This window comes from Scyliorhinus torazame, chromosome 18, assembly GCF_047496885.1.
Source record: "Scyliorhinus torazame isolate Kashiwa2021f chromosome 18, sScyTor2.1, whole genome shotgun sequence".
Classification (NCBI taxonomy): domain Eukaryota; kingdom Metazoa; phylum Chordata; class Chondrichthyes; order Carcharhiniformes; family Scyliorhinidae; genus Scyliorhinus; species Scyliorhinus torazame.
Window position 1 is genome coordinate 157,877,424 of NC_092724.1, and position 21,270 is coordinate 157,898,693.

General features: G+C 52.5%; 1 protein-coding gene across 1 annotated transcript in view; it reads right to left on the reverse strand.

Moving 5' to 3' along the window:
* Positions 1–8,678: 8,678 nt before the first annotated feature.
* Positions 8,679–21,270, reverse strand: part of LOC140395675 (voltage-dependent calcium channel gamma-4 subunit-like) — a 76,954-nt gene continuing 64,362 nt past the window's right edge. The window contains exon 4 of the mRNA XM_072483737.1: positions 8,679–9,251. Coding sequence (XP_072339838.1) covers positions 8,707–9,251 — 545 coding nt within the window. The 3' untranslated portion in view covers positions 8,679–8,706. The remainder of the gene's footprint in view (positions 9,252–21,270) is intronic.

The following is a 21,270-nucleotide window of genomic DNA, read 5'->3' on the forward strand; positions in this document are numbered from 1 at the left end:
CCTTGCAAACTGGATTCTGAGTGTCTTTATCTGCATGTGGCCAGTCTGAGCTCATTGTCTGGTCAACTTCACATCACTGTTGTGGAGATTAATAAAAATTGAATTGTTGCTTTGGGACATCAACCCTTATTCTTTACATTACATTTTCAATGTGTGCTGTAGTTTCTTGAATGTTGTTTTGTGGCAGGGAGCAATTTGTATTGGCCTCTGTAGCATGTGTTTTAATTGTGATTTTCTTTAGTCCGATTCCCAAAAGTATAGAGAGGAATTTCATTCTGACACCGTGAATACCGTTATCTACTCTGGGAAAGTCCGGAGGAGCAATAATCAACTCTTCTGTCAATCAGACCAGCAGGCATCTTCCAACCATCTCCCACCATGTAAGCCATTGAGCCCTAAGGTTAATCAAAACCACATCACCTCTCCTGCATTTCTGAAAATGAAGAACTTGTTTACGGCATTATCCTCAAAGCCATTTCGGATATTGGTTTAAAAATCTATTTATTTGTAATTGCCTTATTTTACATTGAATTCAGTGTAAAACGGTCCAGGAGGAGAGTGAAGCAGGTCAGTTTCACTGTGAAGCAGACCGGGAGGAGAGTGAAGCAGGTCAGTATCACTGTGAAGTGAATGAGTGAAGTACAGCAGGTCAGGATAACTCTGAAGAGACCGGGAGGAGAGTGAAGCAGATCAGTATCACTGTGAAGCAGACCGGGAGGAGAGTGAAGCAGGTCAGTTTCACTGTGAAGCAGACTGGGAGGAGAGTGAAGCAGGTCAGTTTCACTGTGAAGCAGACTGGGAGGAGAGTGAAGCAGATCAGTTTCACTGTGAAGCAGACCGGGAGGAGAGTGAAGCAGGTCAGTTTCACTGTGAAGCAGACTGGGAGGAGAGTGAAGCAGGTCAGTTTCACTGTGAAGCAGACCGGGAGGAGAGTGAGGCCGGTCAGTTTCACTGTGAAGCAGACTGGGAGGAGAGTGAAGCAGGTCAGTTTCACTGTGAAGCAGACCGGGAGGAGAGTGAAGCAGACCGGGAGGAGAGTGAAGGTCAGTATCACTGTGCAGCAGACTGGGAGGAGAGTGAAGCAGGTCAGTTTCACTGTGAAGCAGTCCAGGAGGAGAGTGAAGCAGGTCAGTTTCACTGTGAAGCAGACCGGGAGGAGAGTGAAGCAGGTCAGTTTCACTGTGAAGCAGACTGGGAGGAGAGTGAAGCAGGTCAGTTGCACTGTGAAGCAGACTGGGAGGAGAGTGAAGCAGGTCAGTATCACTGTGCAGCAGACTGGGAGGAGTGTGAAGCAGGTCAGTTTCACTGTGCAGCAGTCCAGGAGGAGAGTGAAGCAGGTCAGTTTCACTGTGAAGCAGACCGGGAGGAGAGTGAAGCAGGTCAGTATCACTGTGCAGCAGACTGGGAGGAGAGTGAAGCAGGTCAGTTTCACTGTGAAGCAGACTGGGAGGAGAGTGAAGCAGGTCAGTTTCACTGTGAAGCAGACCGGGAGGAGAGTGAAGCAGGTCAGTTTCACTGTGAAGCAGACCGGGAGGAGAGTGAAGCAGGTCAGTATCACTGTGAAGCAGACCGGGAGGAGAGTGAAGCAGGTCAGTATCACTGTGAAGCAGACCGGGAAGTGAGTGAAGCAGGTCAGCATTATTGTGAAGTGAATGAGTGAAGTGCAGCAGGTCAGGATAACTCTGAAGAGACCGGGAGGAGAGTGAAGAAGTTCTGTATCACTGTGAAGCAGACCGGGATGAGAGTGAAGCAGGTCAGTTTCGCTGTGAAGCAGACCGGGAGGCGAGTGAAGCAGGTCAGTATCACTGTGAAGCAGACCGGGAGGAGAGTTAAGCAGGTCAGTTTCGCTGTGAAGCAGACCGGGAGGAGAGTGAAGCAGGTCAGTTTCGCTGTGAAGCAGACCGGGAGGAGAGTGAAGCAGGTCAGTTTCACTGTGAAGCAGACTGGGAGGGGAGTGAAGCAGGTCAGTTTCACTGTGAAGCAGACCGGGAGGAGAGTGAAGCAGGTCAGTTTCACTTAGAAGCAGACCGGGAGGAGAGTGAAGCAGGTCAGTTTCACTGTGAAGCAGACTGGGAGGGGAGTGAAGCAGGTCAGTATCACTGTGAAGCAGACCGGGAGGAGAGTGAAGCAGGTCAGTATCACTGTGAAGCAGACCGGGAGGAGAGTGAAGCAGATCTGTATCACTGTGAAGCAGACTGGGATAAGAGTGGAGCAGGTCAGTTTCACTGTGAAGTTGACCGGGAGGAGAGTGAAGCAGATCAGCATCACTGTGAAGCAGACCGGGAGGAGAGTGAAGCAGGTCAGCATTACTGTGAAGCAGACCAGGAGGAGAGTGAAGCAGGTCAGTATCACTGTGAAACAGACCTGGAGGAGTGTGAAGCACTTAAACAGTGAAAAATTAATAATAGGACAAACCCAAAGGTTTTGTATCTGAACACATGGAGCATTCGGAATGAAATGAATTGAGTTAACAGCACAAATAGATACAATCAGGTATGATTTGGTGGCGATTAATTATTGATCTGTGAGTAAAGGATCCTCTAGGGAAGAGTGATCATTGTGTGCTTGAATTTCAAATTCAGTTTGAGGGCAATAAACTTGGTAATTACGCCGGCGTGCGAACAGATTATGTATTATCTGCCGAGTGAATTGGGCAGAAAGACTAAAAGATAGGACAGCTGAGATTAGATCGGCCATGATCGTACTGAATGGAGGAGCAGGCTCTATGGGGTGAATTCGCTACTCTTGTTCCTAGTTCTGATGTAGAATGAAACAGAGAAGGATCACTGATGCAGACACTCAGGAATGTGAAGCAGGTCAAGATCACGGGAGGAGAGTAAAGCAGGTCAGCATCACTGTGAGGCAGACCGGGAGGAGAATGAAGCCGGTCAGCATCACTGTGAAGCAGACCGGGAGGAGAGTGAAGCAGGCCAGCATCACTGTGAAGCAGACCGGGAGGAGAGTGAAGCAGGTCAGCATCACTGTGAAGCAGACCGGGAGGAGAGTGAAACAGGCCAGCATCACTGTGAAGCAGACCGGGAGGAGAGTGAAGCAGGCCAGCATCACTGTGAAGCAGACCGGGAGGAGAGTGAAACAGGCCAGCATCACTGTGAAGAGACCGGGAGGGGAGTGAAGCAGGTGAGAATCGCTGTAAAGAGTGCAGGAGGAGAGTAATCTTTTCAGATGTGCAGTGGGAGACAGCTGAGTGAGGCAGAGAGAGTGGGATTGAAAGTCGGTTATTTGGATCAGTGTGGTAATTAAAGAGGTAAGTGGTAAATCTAATTTTCCTGGGGTTTTTTCAGTTATATGTTTAGTGGTCTTGTTAGTTGGTAAAAAGGATCTAATCTCAGCCTCATTTCCACTTTCCTGTTACTCCCCAAAAGCCTTCATCCTGTTACTAATTAAAACCCTATTTAGCTCCTCTTTAAATGTGTTTAATGTTCTGGCGTCCATTGCAGTCTTTGTAACTGTTAATCTGCAGGGGGAAATCCAGAGTAAGGTAAGTGATATAATAACCTACCTCAGGTATCTGCAGCAATAAGTGAAGGTAAGAACATAGAACATAGAACAATACAGCGCAGTACAGGCCCTTCGGCCCACGATGTTGCACCGAAACAAAAGCCATCTAACCTACACTATGCCATTATCATCCATATGTTTATCCAATAAACTTTTAAATGCCCTCAATGTTGGCGAGTTCACTACTGTAGCAGGTAGGGCATTCCACGGCCTCACTACTCTTTGCGTAAGAGTTTAATACATTTTCTTAAATAATTTAATTGGTGATGGAAATGTCGGTCAGTGGGGTTAAGTGCTGCACTTGTGAGATGTGGGAGATCCGTGACGCCTCCAGCGTCTCGGACGACTATATCTGCAGGAAGTGCACCCAATTGCAGCTCCTCACAGACCACATGGATAGGTCGGGGCAGCAGTAGGAGCATGAAGGTGGCGGAAAGTGTCAGAGACAGGAGTTCTGGTGATGTGGTGATACCCAAGGTGCAGGCAGATAGATGGGTGACCGCTAGAAGGGGCAGGCAGTCAATGCAGGAATCCCCTGTGGTCATCCTCCTCTCTAACAACTATAAAGTTTTGGATACTGTTGGGCGGGATGGATTATCAGGGGAAAACAGCAGAAGCCAGAACAGTGGCACCACAGCTGGCTCTGTTGTTAAGCAGGGAGGGACAAAACACTAGAGCAATAGTTATAGGGGACTCTATAGTTAGGTATACAGATAGGCGCTTCAGTGGACGTGAAAGAGACTCCAGGATGGTATGTTGCTTCCCTGGTGGCAGGGGCTAGGATACTTCTGAACGGGCAGAAGCATTCTGAAGGGAGAGGGTGAACAGCTGGAGATCTGATACATATTGGTACCAACGACATAGATAAGAAGAGTGACGAGGTCCTGTAGCAGCAGTTTAGGGAGTTAGGTTAAAAGTTAAAAACCAGGACCTCCACGTTTGTAATCTCAGGATTACTCCCTGTGCCACGTGCCAGTGAAGCTAGAAATAAGAGGATAGTTCAGCTCAAAAACACGTGGCTAAACAGCCGGTGTAGGAGGAAGGGTTTCAGATATCTGCGCCATTGGGATCTCTCCCGGGGCAGGTGGGACTTGTACAAGAAGGATCGGTTGCATCTAAACTGGAGGGGCATGAATATTCTGGCCGAGAGGTTTGCTAGTGTCACACGGGAGGATTTAAACTAGTTTGGGCAGGGGGCTGGGAACCAAAGCAAAGGTGAATTAACTGAAGGGGAACGAGAGAGTAGGACCAGTGAGACTCCGAGGAAGAGCAGGCAGGGGGTGGTTGATGATCAAAGAGGGTCAGGTGGGCTGAAGTGCGTTTGTTTCAATGTGAGGAGTGTAACAGGTAAGGCAGATGAACTTCGAGCTTGGATTGGCACTTGGAACTATGATGTTGTTGCCATTACAGACACTTTTTCAAGGGAAGGACAGGATTGACAGCGTAACGTTCCAGGATACAGATTTTTCAGGCGGGATAGAGGGGGGTGTAAAAAGGGTGGGGAAGTTGCACGACAGGTTAAGGAGACTATCACAGCTGTACTGCAGGAGGACACCTCGGAGGCTCATACAGCGAGGCAATATGAATAGAGCTCAGGAATAGGGAGGGTATAGTCACAATGTTGGGGGTTTACTAGGCCCAACAGCCAGGAGGAGATAGAGGAACAGATATGTAGGCAGATTTGGGCAAGGTGTAAAGATAACAGGGCTGTTGTGGTGGGTGATTTTAACTTCCCCTATATTGACTGGGACTTACTTAGTGCCAGGGGCATGGATGGGGCAGAGTTTGTAAGGAGCATCCAGGCGGGCTCCTTGAAACAGTATGTGGAGAGTCCAAGGGGCAGTACTGGACCTGGTATTGGGGAATGAGCCCGGCCAGGTGGTCAAAGTTTCAGTAGGGGAGCATTTCGGGAACAGTGACCACAATTCAGTAAGTTTTAAGGTACTGATGGATAAAGATAAGTGCAGTCCTCAGGTGAAGGTGCTAAATTGGGGGAAGGCTAATTACAACAATATTAGGCAGGAACTGAAGAATGTAGATTGGGAGCAGACGTTTGAGGGCAAATCAACATCTGGCATGTGGGAGGCTTTCAAGTGTAAGTTGATAGGAATTCAGGACCGGCACATTGTGGAACGATAAAGGATAAGTATGGCAATTTTCGGGAACCTTGGATACGAGAGATATTGTGAGCCGAGTCAAAAAGAAAAAAAAGGGAAGCATTTGTCAAGCTTAAGAGGCTAGGAACATACGAAACAAGTGTGGAATACAAGGAAAGTAGAAAGAAACTTAAGCAAGGGGTCAGGAGGGCTAAAAGGAGTCATGAAAAGTCATTGGCCAGCAGGATTATGGAAAATCCCAAGGCTTTTTATAAAGAGCAAGAGGGTAGCCAGGGAGAGGGATGGCCCACTCAAGGACAGGGGTGGGAAACTATGCGTGGAGCCAGAGGAAATGGGCGATTAAATGAGGTATTAAATGAGTGTTTTGCGTCAGTATTCACCAAAGAGAAGGACTTGGTGGATGATGAGTCTGGGGAAGGGTGTGTAGATAGTTTGGGTCATGTTGAGATCAAAAAGGAGGAGGTATTGGAGGTCTTGAAAAACATTAAGGTAGACAAGTTCTTTAAGGGTAGCAAGGATAATCCAGGTAATTACAGGATGTTGAGCCTTACATCAGTGGTAGGGAAATTATTGTAGAGGATTCTTCCAGACAGGATGTGCTACCACTTGAAAATAAATGGACATATTAGAGAGAGGCAGCATGGTTTTGTGAAGGGGAGGTCATGTCACGAAGTTGATCAAGGTTTTCGAGGAAGTGACAAAGATGACTGATGAGGGTAGGGCAGTGGATGTTGTCTACATGGACTTCAGTAAGGCCTTTGACAAGGTCCCTCATGGCAGACTGGTACAGAAGGTGAAGTCACACGGGATCAGAGGTGAGCTGGCGAGGTGGATATAGAACTGGCTTGGTCATAGAAGACAGAGGGTAGCAGTGGAAGGGTACGTTTCTGAATGGAGGGCTGTTCCTCAGGGGTCAGTGCTGGGAGCTTTGCTGTTTGTAGTATATGTAAATGATTTGGAGGAAAATGTAACTGGTCTGATTAGTAAGTTTGCGGACGACACAAAGGCTGGTGGAATTGCGGATAGCAATGAGGACAGCACGGTAACATTGTGGATAGCACAATTGCTTCACAGCTCCAGGGTCCCAGGTTCGATTCCAGCTTGGGTCACTGTCTGTGCGGAGTCTGCACATCCTCCCAGTGTGTGCGTGGGTTTCCTCCGCGTGCTCCGGTTTCCTCCCACAGTCCAAAGATGTGCAGGTTAGGTGGATTGGCCATGATAAATTACCCTTAGTGTCCAAAATTGCCCTTAGTGTTGGGTGGGGTTACTGGGTTATGGGGATAGGGTGGAGGTGTTGACCTTGGGTCGGGTGCTCTTTCCAAGAGCCGGTGCAGACTCGATGGGCTGAATGGCCTCCTTCTGCACTGTAAATTCTATGGTACTATGATAGGGCCGTCAGAAGGTATAGATCAGTTGGAGACTTGGGCGGAGAGATGGCAGATGGAGTTTAATCCGGACAAATGTGAGGTAATGCATTTTTGAAAGTCTAATACAGATGGGAAATATACAGTAAATGGCAAAACCCTTAAGAGTAGGGCAGCACGGTGACACAGTGGTTAGCACAGCTGCCTCACGGCGTCGAGGTCCCAGGTTCAATCCCGGCTCTGGGTTACTGTCCGTGTGGAGTTTGCACATTCTCCCCGTGTTTGCGTGGGTTTCGTGTGGGATTGTGGTTCATATAGTCCCATCAGCAACAGGATGGTAACTGTTTCCAACATTTAACATGGAGCTAAGCCCAGTGAAAGGGTCTGGTCAGCTTTTTAAATGACAGGAAGTCAGGAAGAATGTTTCTTCACAGAACGTCAGACACCAGCCTATTCAGATACTACTTTATTATCACAAATACCTTACAGTAACCCAACAAAGTACAGTCAGAACACACTGCTTCAGAGCAAAGGGCATACCCCTCTCTCTCTAGCTTCCACTATTTCCACAGTAACCTAACCATAGATCAGTTTTAGTATTGTTCCCCATGTACTACACGCAGTGCAAACTTTTCACATTTTTACAATGACAAGGGTCTGATAATCTAAATGGGGAAGAAAGCACAGAAAACACAACCTATGAAAGACATTGAGGTCTTGCTTTGTTCCAATATCCCCACTAATCAATGTGGGAGTTGTGGAGAGATTGGAGAAGGTTACTCCCTCCTTTGAATGAAAGGTGCGTGTGATTTACAGTGTTCCTAAATGATTAAATGTATACATTGGACATAACCTTCCGAATTGTTGTGTAAAGTGATGTTGTTGGTTCCAGCAACACAGAGTGGGGCAGGTGCGATTGGGGGGAATGGGTTCTCTGGGAGTGGGATGTTGCTCAGTGGGCAAGACTTGACTGTCATCCTTTGCACCCCCCCCCCCCACCCCCCCCCCCCACCCCCCTGACACCCCAGGAGACATTCCAGCCCCTTCCCAGGACCACTGACAGGGTTAAGGTCGGAACAATGCTCAGTGGGGCTGGACGAACTTGTCCATCACTGCACGGTGTAAAGGGTTAACAGATGAGCACCACAAAGATAGTTCAGGCCCTGGGCTTGGCGTTTGGATACAATGAGATGTAAGTGCACATTAAATGCTACAAAATGTTAATCTGTGTTAAACATTGCATTTGCTCAACAGAAATGGATATTTTAGGCTCTCAACTGGGGGCAATGTGCTCCAAGTCTTATCTTACAGTGTCATTTGTTTTCCCAGTGAACCTTCCTCCTTTTACCTCTCTTGTGTTACTCGCCTCGCCTGTTATTTGCTGATAATCCAACAACGCACCCACAATGAGAAGCCATGCTCGTGGGACACGTCCTACTCTTAGGTTGGAGACACCGTCAAGTCACTTCCATTGCTCCCCCTCCCCGCACTTTTTCAAAGGGTGAGAATGGAAATTGGCCCTTGGAGGAGAGGGGGGGGGGGGGGGGGGAGAGGGGAGGCCGGGGGGGGGGGGGGGGGGAGGGGAGGGGAGGCGGGGGTGGGGGGGGGGGGGAGGAGGTGGGGGGGGGGGAGAGAGAGAGGGGGGGGAGGCGGGGGGAGCGGGGGGGGGGGGGGGGGAGCGGGGGGGGGGGTCCAAGCCAGCCAGTTCAGACTGGCGTGGTTCGCCTGTTCATCACGTTCACACTGAGACCCTCCTTCAGCTCCTTCTGGAAGCAATTGTGAACCTGGAGGAAGCTCTCTTCCTGCTCTGGGTGATAGGCGCCTCTGACTCCCGCCTTGCTGGCGTCTCTTGTCAAGGTGTACATGGAGATCTCGGTCAGTGGCACCATGCTGCTGACCACCTTCATGTTGGCAGCAGCAGAGATTTCCCGAGCTGGAGAAGGCTCCTCCGACCTGGAGCTCGACCTGGATCTTCTCCTTTGTCTGTACCTGTAGCTGGACATCCTGGCGTAAGGGGAGGAGGAAGTCTTTAGATACTCGCGGTGAGGCTGGGTCCTGACTGCTTTGTTTTTATCGATGTAAATACTGACGGCGAGGACTCCAGCCATCTCCGCCACTATAAAGGACAAGGCTCCGAAGTAAAAGGACCATCCATAAGAATACAGGTTCTTCTTGTCATCGTCATTCTTATCCCACGGGTCACCCGTGTTGCTCGATATATACACGATAATCCCAATAATGTTGCTCAGCCCTAGGACAAAAAACAAATCTATCAGCCTCATCAAGCAGATCAGCAGTGGGAGTCTTCACACTTTCTGTAATGACCTCCAATTGGCATTATTGGTTGGCCAATTGGAGTATGAGCTCCCTCAATGATAGCTCATTGAGGAGGCCCATATAAGCACCTGTGTAGGCTTTGTGAGGCAGTCTTTAGTTGACTGGAGTGTGAGCAGCATTGTTTGGAGCTGCTCTTGTATATAGTTAATGCAAATAAATACTGGTGTGGTGACGGAACCCCTGCCTCCTGTGGATTATTACACTTTCAAACTGATTTAAGAACTTTTGGGAGTTGAACATAATTTTGCTAATTCTTGCTGTTAAAAGTACGCTGCAGATAGTGGCACTGTTATTCCGGTTCACTATTGTGTCGATGTCTCCCGTCAATCAATCCTGACGCCCACACTGCTGTCAATAGCCGGGATTATTTTACTACTTGTTTCTATTCTCCACCCACTGCATTTTATTGGAATAGTAATCCTGCTTTTGGAGGGAGACTTTACAGTAGTTTCGGGGACTCTGCTTAAATAAACTCTGCTCGGTATATCGACTTTCACAGAATCAGAGAATCACATTGTGCAGAAGAGGCCTTTTGGACCATCGGGCCTGCACCTGACCTGCCGACCTGACCCCATTTACCTGCGCTGGGCCCATAGCCTTGAATGCTGTGACGTGCCCAAGTGAGTGTGTGAGTGAGGACAGGGTGAGTATATGAGTGAAAAGAGGGTGAGTGTGTCAGTGAGTGTGTGAGTGAGGAGAGGGTGAGTGTGTGAGTGAGGAGAGGGTGAGTGTGTGAGTGAGGAGAGGGTGAGTGTGTGAGTGAGGAGAGGGTGAGTGTGTGAGTGAGGAGAGGGTGAGTGTGTGAGTGAGGAGAGGGTGAGTGTGTGAGTGAGGAGAGGGCGAGTGTGTGAGTGAGGAGAGGGTGAGTGTGTGAATGAGGAGAGGGTGAGTGTGTGAGTGAGGAGAGGGTGAGTGTGTGAGTGAGGAGAGGGTGAGTGTGTGAGTGAGGAGAGGGTGAGTGTGTGAGTGAGGAGAGGGTGAGTGTGTGAGTGAGGAGAGGGTGAGTGTGTGAGTGAGGAGAGGGTGAGTGTGTGAGTGAGGAGAGGGTGAGTGTGTGAGTGAGGAGAGGGTGAGTGTGTGAGTGAGGAGAGGGTGAGTGTGTGAGTGAGGAGAGGGTGAGTGTGTGAGTGAGGAGAGGGTGAGTGTGTGAGTGAGGAGAGGGTGAGTGTGTGAGTGAGGAGAGGGTGAGTGTGTGAGTGAGGAGAGGGTGAGTGTGTGAGTGAGGAGAGGGTGAGTGTGTGAGTGAGGAGAGGGTGAGTGTGTGAGTGAGGAGAGGGTGAGTGTGTGAGTGAGGAGAGGGTGAGTGTGTGAGTGAGGAGAGGGTGAGTGTGTGAGTGAGGAGAGGGTGAGTGTGTGAGTGAGGAGAGGGTGAGTGTGTGAGTGAGGAGAGGGTGAGTGTGTGAGTGAGGAGAGGGTGAGTGTGTGAGTGAGGAGAGGGTGAGTGTGTGAGTGAGGAGAGGGTGAGTGTGTGAGTGAGGAGAGGGTGAGTGTGTGAGTGAGGAGAGGGTGAGTGTGTGAGTGAGGAGAGGGTGAGTGTGTGAGTGAGGAGAGGGTGAGTGTGTGAGTGAGGAGAGGGTGAGTGTGTGAGTGAGGAGAGGGTGAGTGTGTGAGTGAGGAGAGGGTGAGTGTGTGAGTGAGGAGAGGGTGAGTGTGTGAGTGAGGAGAGGGTGAGTGTGTGAGTGAGGAGAGGGTGAGTGTGTGAGTGAGGAGAGGGTGAGTGTGTGAGTGAGGAGAGGGTGAGTGTGTGAGTGAGGACCGGGTGAGTGTGAGTGAGGAGAGGGTGAGTGTGTGAGTGTGGAGACGGTGAGTGTGTGAGTGAGGAGAGTTTGAGAGTGTGAGCGAGGAGAGGGGGCGTGTGTGAGTGAGGATTGGTGCGTAAGAGTGAGGGTTGGTGCGTGAGAGTGAGGGTTGGTGCGTGAGAGTGAGGGTTGGTGCGTGTGAGTGAGGGTTGGTGCGTGTGAGTGAGGGTTGGTGCGTGTGAGTGAGGGTTGGTGCGTGTGAGTGAGGGTTGGTGCGTGTGAGTGAGGGTTGGTGCGTGTGAGTGAGGGTTGGTGCGTGTGAGTGAGGGTTGGTGCGTGTGAGTGAGGGTTGGTGCGTGTGAGTGAGGGTTGGTGCGTGTGAGTGAGGGTTGGTGCGTGTGAGTGAGGGTTGGTGCGTGTGAGTGAGGGTTGGTGTGTGAGAGTGAGGGTTGGTGTGTGAGAGTGAGGGTTGGTGTGTGAGAGTGAGGGTTGGTGTGTGAGAGTGAGGGTTGGTGTGTGAGAGTGAGGGTTGGTGTGTGAGAGTGAGGGTTGGTGTGTGAGAGTGAGGGTTGGTGTGTGAGAGTGAGGGTTGGTGTGTGAGAGTGAGGGTTGGTGTGTGAGAGTGAGGGTTGGTGTGTGAGAGTGAGGGTTGGTGTGTGAGAGTGAGGGTTGGTGTGTGAGAGTGAGGGTTGGTGTGTGAGAGTGAGGGTTGGTGTGTGAGAGTGAGGGTTGGTGTGTGAGAGTGAGGGTTGGTGTGTGAGAGTGAGGGTTGGTGTGTGAGAGTGAGGGTTGGTGTGTGAGAGTGAGGGTTGGTGTGTGAGAGTGAGGGTTGGTGTGTGAGAGTGAGGGTTGGTGTGTGAGAGTGAGGGTTGGTGTGTGAGAGTGAGGGTTGGTGTGTGAGAGTGAGGGTTGGTGTGTGAGAGTGAGGGTTGGTGTGTGAGAGTGAGGGTTGGTGTGTGAGAGTGAGGGTTGGTGTGTGAGAGTGAGGGTTGGTGTGTGAGAGTGAGGGTTGGTGTGTGAGAGTGAGGGTTGGTGTGTGAGAGTGAGGGTTGGTGTGTGAGAGTGAGGGTTGGTGTGTGAGAGTGAGGGTTGGTGTGTGAGAGTGAGGGTTGGTGTGTGAGAGTGAGGGTTGGTGTGTGAGAGTGAGGGTTGGTGTGTGAGAGTGAGGGTTGGTGTGTGAGAGTGAGGGTTGGTGTGTGAGAGTGAGGGTTGGTGTGTGAGAGTGAGGGTTGGTGTGTGTGAGTGAGGGTTGGTGTGTGTGAGTGAGGGTTGGTGTGTGTGAGTGAGGGTTGGTGTGTCAGAGTGAGGGTTGGTGTGTCTGAGTGAGGGTTGGTGCGTGAGAGTGAGGGTTGGTGCGTGAGAGTGAGGGTTGGTGCGTGAGAGTGAGGGTTGGTGCGTGAGAGTGAGGGTTGGTGCGTGAGAGTGAGGGTTGGTGCGTGAGAGTGAGGGTTGGTGCGTGAGAGTGAGGGTTGGTGCGTGAGAGTGAGGGTTGGTGCGTGAGAGTGAGGGTTGGTGCGTGAGAGTGAGGGTTGGTGCGTGAGAGTGAGGGTTGGTGCGTGAGAGTGAGGGTTGGTGCGTGAGAGTGAGGGTTGGTGCGTGAGAGTGAGGGTTGGTGCGTGAGAGTGAGGGTTGGTGCGTGAGAGTGAGGGTTGGTGCGTGAGAGTGAGGGTTGGTGCGTGAGAGTGAGGGTTGGTGCGTGAGAGTGAGGGTTGGTGCGTGAGAGTGAGGGTTGGTGCGTGAGAGTGAGGGTTGGTGCGTGAGAGTGAGGGTTGGTGCGTGAGAGTGAGGGTTGGTGCGTGAGAGTGAGGGTTGGTGCGTGAGAGTGAGGGTTGGTGCGTGAGAGTGAGGGTTGGTGCGTGAGAGTGAGGGTTGGTGCGTGAGAGTGAGGCTTGGTGCGTGAGAGTGAGGCTTGGTGCGTGAGAGTGAGGCTTGGTGCGTGAGAGTGAGGCTTGGTGCGTGAGAGTGAGGCTTGGTGCGTGAGAGTGAGGCTTGGTGCGTGAGAGTGAGGCTTGGTGCGTGAGAGTGAGGCTTGGTGCGTGAGAGTGAGGCTTGGTGCGTGAGAGTGAGGCTTGGTGCGTGAGAGTGAGGCTTGGTGCGTGAGAGTGAGGCTTGGTGCGTGAGAGTGAGGCTTGGTGCGTGAGAGTGAGGGTTGGTGCGTGAGAGTGAGGGTGAGTGTGTGAGTGAGGACAGGGTGAGTGTGAGTGAGGAGACGGTGAGTGTGTGAGTGAGGAGAGTTTGGGAGTGTGAGTGAGGAGAGGGTGTGTGTGTGAGTGAGCTGAGGGTGAGTGTGTTAGTGAAGACGGTGAGTGTGTGAATGAGGAGAGGGTGAGTGTGTGTGAGGAGCGGGCGAGAGTGTGAATGAGGAGAGGGTGAGTGGGTGAGTGAGGAGAGGGTGAGTGGGTGAGTGAGGAGAGGGTGAGTGAGTGAATGAGGAGAGGGTGAGTGAGGAGAGGGTGTGTGTGAGTGAGGAGAGGGTGAGTGTGTGTGTGAGGAGAGGGTGAGTGTGTGTGTGAGGAGAGGGTGAGTGGGTGAGTGAGGAGAGGGTGAGTGAGTGAATGAGGAGAGGGTGAGTGAGGAGAGGGTGAGTGTGTGAGTGAGGAGAGGGTGAGTGTGTGTGTGAGAGTGAGGGTGAGTGTGTGAGTGAGGACAGGGTGAGTGTGAGTGAGGAGACGGTGAGTGTGTGAGTGAGGAGAGTTTGGGAGTGTGAGTGAGGAGAGTGTGTGTGAGTGAGGGATGGTGTGTGTGAGTGAGGGTTGGTGTGTGAGAGTGAGGGTTGGTGTGTGAGAGTGAGGGTTGGTGTGTGAGAGTGAGGGTTGGTGTGTGTGAGTGAGGGTTGGTGTGTGTGAGTGAGGGATGGTGTGTGAGAGTGAGGGTTGGTGTGTGAGAGTGAGGGTTGGTGTGTGTGAGTGAGGGTTGGTGTGTGTGAGGGTTGGTGTGTGAGTGAGGGTTGGTGTGTGAGTGAGGGTTGGTGTGTGAGGGTGAGGGTTGGTGTGTGTGAGTGAGGGTTGGTGTGTGTGAGTGAGGGTTGGTGTGTGTGAGTGAGGGTTGGTGTGTGAGTGAGGGTTGGTGTGTGAGTGAGGGTTGGTGTGTGAGTGAGGGTTGGTGTGTGAGTGAGGGTTGGTGTGTGAGGGTGAGGGTTGGTGTGTGAGGGTGAGGGTTGGTGTGTGAGAGAGGAGAGGGTGAGTGTGAGTGAGGAGAGGGTGAGTGTGAGTGAGGAGAGGGTGAGTGTGAGTGAGGAGAGGGTGAGTGTGAGTGAGGAGAGGGTGAGTGTGAGTGAGGAGAGGGTGAGTGTGAGTGAGGAGAGGGTGAGTGTGAGTGAGGAGAGGGTGAGTGTGAGTGAGGAGAGGGTGAGTGTGAGTGAGGAGACGGTGAGTGTGTGAGTGAGGGGAGGGTGAGTGTGTGAGTGAGGAGAGGGTTAGTGTGTGAATGAGGAGAGGGCGAGTGTGTGTGTGGAGCGGGCGAGAGTGTGAATGAGGAGAGGGTGAGTGTGTGAGTGAGGAGGGGGTGAGTGAGTGAATGAGGAGAGGGTGAGTGTGTGAGTGAGGAGAGGGTGAGTGTGTGAATGAGGAGAGGGTGGGTGTGTGAGTGAGGAGAGGGTGAGAGTGTGAGTGAGGAGAGGGTGAGTGAGTGAGTGAGGAGAGGGTGAGTGTGTGAGTGAGGAGAGGGTGAGTGTGTGAGTGAGGAGAGTTTGGGAGTGTGAGTGAGGAGAGGGTGAGTGTGAGTGAGGAGAGGGTGAGTGTGAGTGAGGAGAGGGTGAGTGTGTGAGTGAGGAGAGGGTGAGTGTGTGAATTAGGAGAGGGTGAGTGTGTGAATGCGGAGAGGGTGAGTGTGTGAGTGAGGAGAGTTTGGGAGTGTGAGTGAGGAGAGGGTGAGTGTGAGTGAGGAGAGGGTGAGTGTGAGTGAGGAGAGGGTGAGTGTGTGAGTGAGGAGAGGGTGAGTGTGTGAGTGAGGAGAGGGTGAGTGTGTGAGTGAGGAGAGGGTGAGTGTGTGAGTGAGGAGAGGGTGAGTGTGTGAGTGAGGAGAGGGTGAGTGTGTGAGTGAGGAGAGGGTGAGTGTGTGAGTGAAGACGGTGAGTGTGTGCGTGAGGAGAGGGTGGGTGTGTGAGTGATGAGGGTCGGTGTGTGACTGAGGAGAGGGTGGGTGTGTGAGTGAGGAGAGGGTGAGTGTGTGAGTGAGGAGAGGGTGAGTGTGTGAATTAGGAGAGGGTGAGTGTGTGAGTGAGGAGAGGGTGAATGTGTGAATGAGGAGAGGGTGAGTGTGTGAATGAGTGGAGGGTGTGTGTGAGAATGAGGAGAGGGTGAGTGTGTGAGTGATGAGAGAGTGAGTGTGAGTGAGGAGAGGGTGAGTGTGTGAGTGAGGAGAGGATGAGTGTGTGAGTGAGGAGAGGGTGGGTGTGTGAGTGAGGAGAGGGTGAGTGTGTGAGTGAGGAGAGGGTGAGTGTGTGAGTGAGGAGAGGGTGAGTGTGTGAGTGAGGAGAGGGTGAGTGTGTGAGTGAGGAGAGGGTGAGTGTGTGAGTGAGGAGAGGGTGAGTGTGTGAGTGAGGAGAGGGTGAGTGTGTCAGTGAGGAGAGGGTGAGTGTGGGAGTGAGGAGAGGGTGAGCGTGTGAGTGAGGAGACGGAGAGGGTGAGTGTGTGAGTGAGGAGAGGGTGAGTGTGTGAGTGAGGAGCGGGCGAGAGTGTGAATGAGGAGAGGGTGAGTGTGTGAGTGAGGAGAGGGTGAGTGAGTGAATGAGGAGAGGGTGAGTGTGTGAGTGAGGAGAGGGTGAGTGTGTGAATGAGGAGAGGATGAGTGTGTGAGTGAGGAGAGGGTGAGTGTGTGAGTGAGGAGAGGATGAGTGTGTGAGTGAGGAGAGGATGAGTGTGTGAATGAGAGGGTGAGTGTGTGAATGAGGAGAGGGTGAGTATGTGAGTGAGGAGAGGGTGAGTGTGTGAGTGATGAGAGAGTGAGTGTGAGTGAGGAGATGGTGAGTGTGTGAGTGAGGAGAGGGTGAGTGTGTGAGTGAGGAGAGGGTGAGTGTATGAGTGAGGAGAGGGTGAGTGTGTGAGTGAGGAGAGGGTGAGTGTGTGAGTGAGGAGAGGGTGAGTGTGTGAGTGAGGAGAGGGTGAGAGTGTGAATGAGGAGAGGGTGAGTGTGTCAGTGAGGAGAGGGTGAGTGTGTCAGTGAGGAGAGGGTGAGTGTGTCAGTGAGGAGAGGGTGAGTGTGTGAATGAGGAGAGGGTGAGTGTGTGAATGAGGAGAGGGTGAGTGTATGAGTGAGGAGAGGGTGAGTGTGTGAGTGAGGAGAGGGTGAGTGTGTGAATGCGGAGAGGGTGAGTGTGTGAGTGAGGAGAGGGTGAGAGTGTGAATGAGGAGAGGGTGAGTGTGTCAGTGAGGAGAGGGTGAGTGTGTCAGTGAGGAGAGGGTGAGTGTGTGAATGAGGAGAGGGTGAGTGTGTGAATGAGGAGAGGGTGAGTGTGTGAGTGAGGAGAGGGTGAGTGTGTGAGTGAGGAGAGGGTGAGTGTGTGAGTGAGGAGAGGGTGAGTGTGTGAGTGAGGAGATGGTGAGTGTGTGAGGGAGGAGAGGGTGAGTGTGAGTGAGGAGAGGGTGAATGTGTGAGTGAGGAAAGGGTGAGTGTGTGAATGAGGAAAGGGTGAGTGTGTGAATGAGGAGATGGTGAGTGTGTGAATGAGGAGAGGGTGAGTGTGTGAATGCGGAGAGGGTGAGTGTGTGAATGCGGAGAGGGTGAGTGTGTGAGTGAGGAGAGGGTGAGTGTGTGAGTGAGGACAGGGTGAGTGTGAGTGAGGAGACGGTGAGTGTGTGAGTGAGGAGAGTTTGGGAGTGTGAGTGAGGAGAGGGTGTGTGTGTGAGTGAGCTGAGGGTGAGTGTGTTAGTGAAGACGGTGAGTGTGTGAGTGAGGAGAGGGTGAGTGTGTGAGTGAGGAGAGGGTGAGTGGGTGAGTGAGGAGAGGGTGAGTGAGTGAATGAGGAGAGGGTGAGTGAGGAGAGGGTGAGTGTGTGAGTGAGGAGAGGGTGAGTGTGTGAGTGAGGAGAGGGTGAGTGTGTGTGTGAGAGTGAGGGTGAGTGTGTGAGTGAGGACAGGGTGAGTGTGAGTGAGGAGACGGTGAGTGTGTGAGTGAGGAGAGTTTGGGAGTGTGAGTGAGGAGAGTGTGTGTGAGTGAGGGATGGTGTGTGTGAGTGAGGGTTGGTGTGTCTGAGTGAGGGTTGGTGTGTGAGAGTGAGGGTTGGTGTGTGAGAGTGAGGGTTGGTGTGTGAGAGTGAGGGTTGGTGTGTGAGAGTGAGGGTTGGTGTGTGAGAGTGAGGGTTGGTGTGTGTGAGTGAGGGTTGGTGTGTGTGAGTGAGGGATGGTGTGTGAGAGTGAGGGTTGGTGTGTGAGAGTGAGGGTTGGTGTGTGTGAGTGAGGGTTGGTGTGTGTGAGTGAGGGTTGGTGTGTGAGTGAGGGTTGGTGTGTGAGTGAGGGTTGGTGTGTGAGGGTGAGGGTTGGTGTGTGTGAGTGAGGGTTGGTGTGTGTGAGTGAGGGTTGGTGTGTGAGTGAGGGTTGGTGTGTGAGGGTGAGGGTTGGTGTGTGAGGGTGAGGGTTGGTGTGTGAGGGTGAGGGTTGGTGTGTGAGGGTGAGGGTTGGTGTGTGAGAGAGGAGAGGGTGAGTGTGAGTGAGGAGAGGGTGAGTGTGAGTGAGGAGAGGGTGAGTGTGAGTGAGGAGACGGTGAGTGTGTGAGTGAGGGGAGGGTGAGTGTGTGAGTGAGGAGAGGGTTAGTGTGTGAATGAGGAGAGGGCGAGTGTGTGTGTGGAGCGGGCGAGAGTGTGAATGAGAAGAGGGTGAGTGTGTGAGTGAGGAGAGGGTGAGTGAGTGAATGAGGAGAGGGTGAGTGTGTGAGTGAGGAGAGGGTGAGTGTGTGAATGAGGAGAGGGTGGGTGTGTGAGTGAGGAGAGGGTGAGAGTGTGTGAGGAGCGGGCGAGAGTGTGAATGAGGAGAGGGTGAGTGAGTGAATGAGGAGAGGGTGAGTGTGTGAGTGAGGAGAGGGTGAGTGTGTGAGTGAGGAGAGGGTGAGTGTGTGAATGAGGAGAGGATGAGTGTGAGTGAGGAGAGGGTGAGTGTGTGAGTGAGGAGAGGGTGAGTGTGAGTGAGGACAGGGTGAGTGTGAGTGAGGACAGGGTGAGTGTGAGTGAGGACAGGGTGAGTGTGAGTGAGGAGACGGTGAGTGTGTGAGCGAGGAGAGGGTGAGTCTGTGAGTAAGGAGAGTCTGAGTGTGTGAGTGAGGAGAGTTTGGGAGTGTGAGTGAGGAGAGGGTGAGTCTGTGAGTGAGGAGAGGGTGAGTGTGTGAGTGAGGAGAGTTTGGGAGTGTGAGTGAGGAGAGGGTGAGTGTGAGTGAGGAGAGGGTGAGTGTGTGAGTGAGGAGAGGGTGAGTGTGTGAGTGAGGAGAGGGTGAGTGTGTGAGTGAGGAGAGGGTGAGTGTGTGAGTGAGGAGAGGGTGAGTGTGTGAGTGAGGAGAGGGTGAGTGTGTGAGTGAGGAGAGGGTGAGTGTGTGAGTGAAGACGGTGAGTGTGTGCGTGAGGAGAGGGTGGGTGTGTGAGTGGAGAGGGTGGGTGTGTGAGTGAGGAGAGGGTGAGTGTGTGAGTGAGGAGAGGGTGAGTGTGTGAATTAGGAGAGGGTGAGTGTGTGAATGCGGAGAGGGTGAGTGTGTGAGTGAGGAGAGGGTGAATGTGTGAATGAGGAGAGGGTGAGTGTGTGAATGAGTGGAGGGTGTGTGTGAGAATGAGGAGAGGGTGAGTGTGTGAGTGATGAGAGGGTGAGTGTGTGAGTGAGGAGAGGATGAGTGTGTGAGTGAGGAGAGGGTGAGTGTGTGAGTGAGGAGAGGGTGAGTGTGTGAGTGAGGAGAGGGTGAGTGTGTGAGTGAGGAGAGGGTGAGTGTGGGAGTGAGGAGAGGGTGAGTGTGTGAGTGAGGAGACGGTGAGTGTGTGAGTGAGGAGAGGGTGAGTGTGTGAGTGAGGAGAGGGTGAGTGTGTGAGTGAGGAGCGGGCGAGAGTGTGAATGAGGAGAGGGTGAGTGTGTCAGTGAGGAGAGGGTGAGTGAGTGAATGAGGAGAGGGTGAGTGTGTGAGTGAGGAGAGGGTGAGTGTGTGAATGAGGAGAGGATGAGTGTGTGAGTGAGGAGAGGGTGAGTGTGTGAGTGAGGACAGGGTGAGTGTGAGTGAGAAGAGGGTGAATGTGTGAGTGAGGAGAGGGTGAGAGTGTGAGTGAGGAGAGGATGAGTGTGTGAGTGATGAGGGTGAGTGTGTCAATGAGGAGAGGGTGAGTGTGTCAATGAGGAGAGTGAGTGCGTGAGTGAGGAGAGGGTGAGTGCGTGAGTGAGGAGAGGGTGAGTGTGTGAGTGAGGAGAGGATGAGTGTGTGAGTGAGGAGAGGATGAGTGTGTGAATGAGAGGGTGAGTGTGTGAATGAGGAAAGGGTGAGTATGTGAGTGAGGAGACGGTGAGTGTGTGAGTGATGAGAGAGTGAGTGTGAGTGAGGAGATGGTGAGTGTGTGAGTGAGGAGAGGGTGAGTGTGTGAGTGAGGAGAGGGTGAGTGTATGAGTGAGGAGAGGGTGAGTGTGTGAGTGAGGAGAGGGTGAGTGTGTGAGTGAGGAGAGGGTGAGTGTGTGAGTGAGGAGAGGGTGAGAGTGTGAATGAGGAGAGGGTGAGTGTGTCAGTGAGGAGAGGGTGAGTGTGTCAGTGAGGAGAGGGTGAGTGTGTGAATGAGGAGAGGGTGAGTGTATGAGTGAGGAGAGGGTGAGTGTGTGAATGAGGAGAGGGTGAGTGTGTGAGTGAGGAGAGGGTGAGTGTGTGAGTGAGGAGAGGGTGAGAGTGTGAATGAGGAGAGGGTGAGTGTGTCAGTGAGGAGAGGGTGAGTGTGTGAATGAGGAGAGGGTGAGTGTGAATGAGGAGAGGGTGAGTGTATGAGTGAGGAGAGGGTGAGTGTGTGAGTGAGGAGATGGTGAGTGTGTGAGGGAGGAGAGGGTGAGTGTGAGTGAGGAGAGGGTGAATGTGTGAGTGAGGAAAGGGTGAGTGTGTGAATGAGGAGAGGGTGAGTGTGTGAGTGAGGAGAGCGTGAATGTGTGAATGAGGAGAGGGTGAGTGTGTGAATGAGTAGAGGGTGTGTGTGAGAATGAGGAGAGGGTGAGTGTGTGAGTGAGGAGAGGGTGAATGTGTGAATGAGGAGAGGGTGAGTGTGTGAATGAGTAGAGGGTGTGTGTGAGAATGAGGAGAGGGTGAGTGTGTGAGTGATGAGAGAGTGAGTGTGAGTGAGGAGAGGGTGAGTGTGTGAGTGAGGAGAGGATGAGTGTGTGAGTGAGGAGAGGGTGAGTGTGTGAGTGATGAGAGAGTGAGTGTGAGTGAGGAGAGGGTGAGTGTGGGAGTGTGGGAGTGTGGGAGTGTGGGAGTGTGGGAGTGTGGGAGTGTGGGAGTGGGGGAGTGGGTGAAATAGGGGAGGGTGAGTGTGTGTGTGAGGAGAGGGTGAGTGTGTGAGTGAGGAGTGGGTGAGTGTGTAAGTGAGGAGAGGGTGAGTGTGAGTGAGGAGAGGGTGAGTGTATGAGTGAAGAGAATGTGAGTGAGGAGAGGGTGAGTGTGTGAGTGAGGAGAAGGTGAGTGTGTGAATGAGGAGAGGGTGAGTGCGTGAGTGAGGAGAGGGTGAGTGTGTGAGTAAGGAGAGGGTGAGGGAGAGAGGGTGAGTCAGTGAGTGAGGAGAGGGTGAGTGTGTGAGTGAGGAGAGGGTTTGTGTGTGAGTGAGGAAAGGGTGAGTGTGTGAGTGAGGAAAGAGTGAGTGTGTGAGTGAGGAGAGGGTGAGTGTGTGAGTGAGGAGAGGGTGAGTGTGTGAGTGAGGAGAGGGTGAGTGTGTGAGTGAGGAGAGGGTGAGTGTGGGAGTGAGGAGAGGGTGAGTGTGGGAGTGAGGAGAGGGTGAGTGTGTGAGTGAGGAGAGGGTGAGTGTGAGTGAGGAGGGGATTAGTGTGTAAATGAGGAGAGGGTGAGTCCGTGAGTGAGGAGAGGGTGAGTGTGTGAGTAAGGAGAGGGTGAGTGTGTGAGTGAGGAGAGGGTGAGTGTGTGAGTGAGGAGAGGGTGAGTGTATGAGTGAGGTGAATGTGAGTGTGTGAGTGAGGAGAGGGCGAGTGTGTGAGTGAGGAGAGGGCGAGTGCGAGTGAGGAGAGGGTGAGTGTGTGAGTGAGGAGA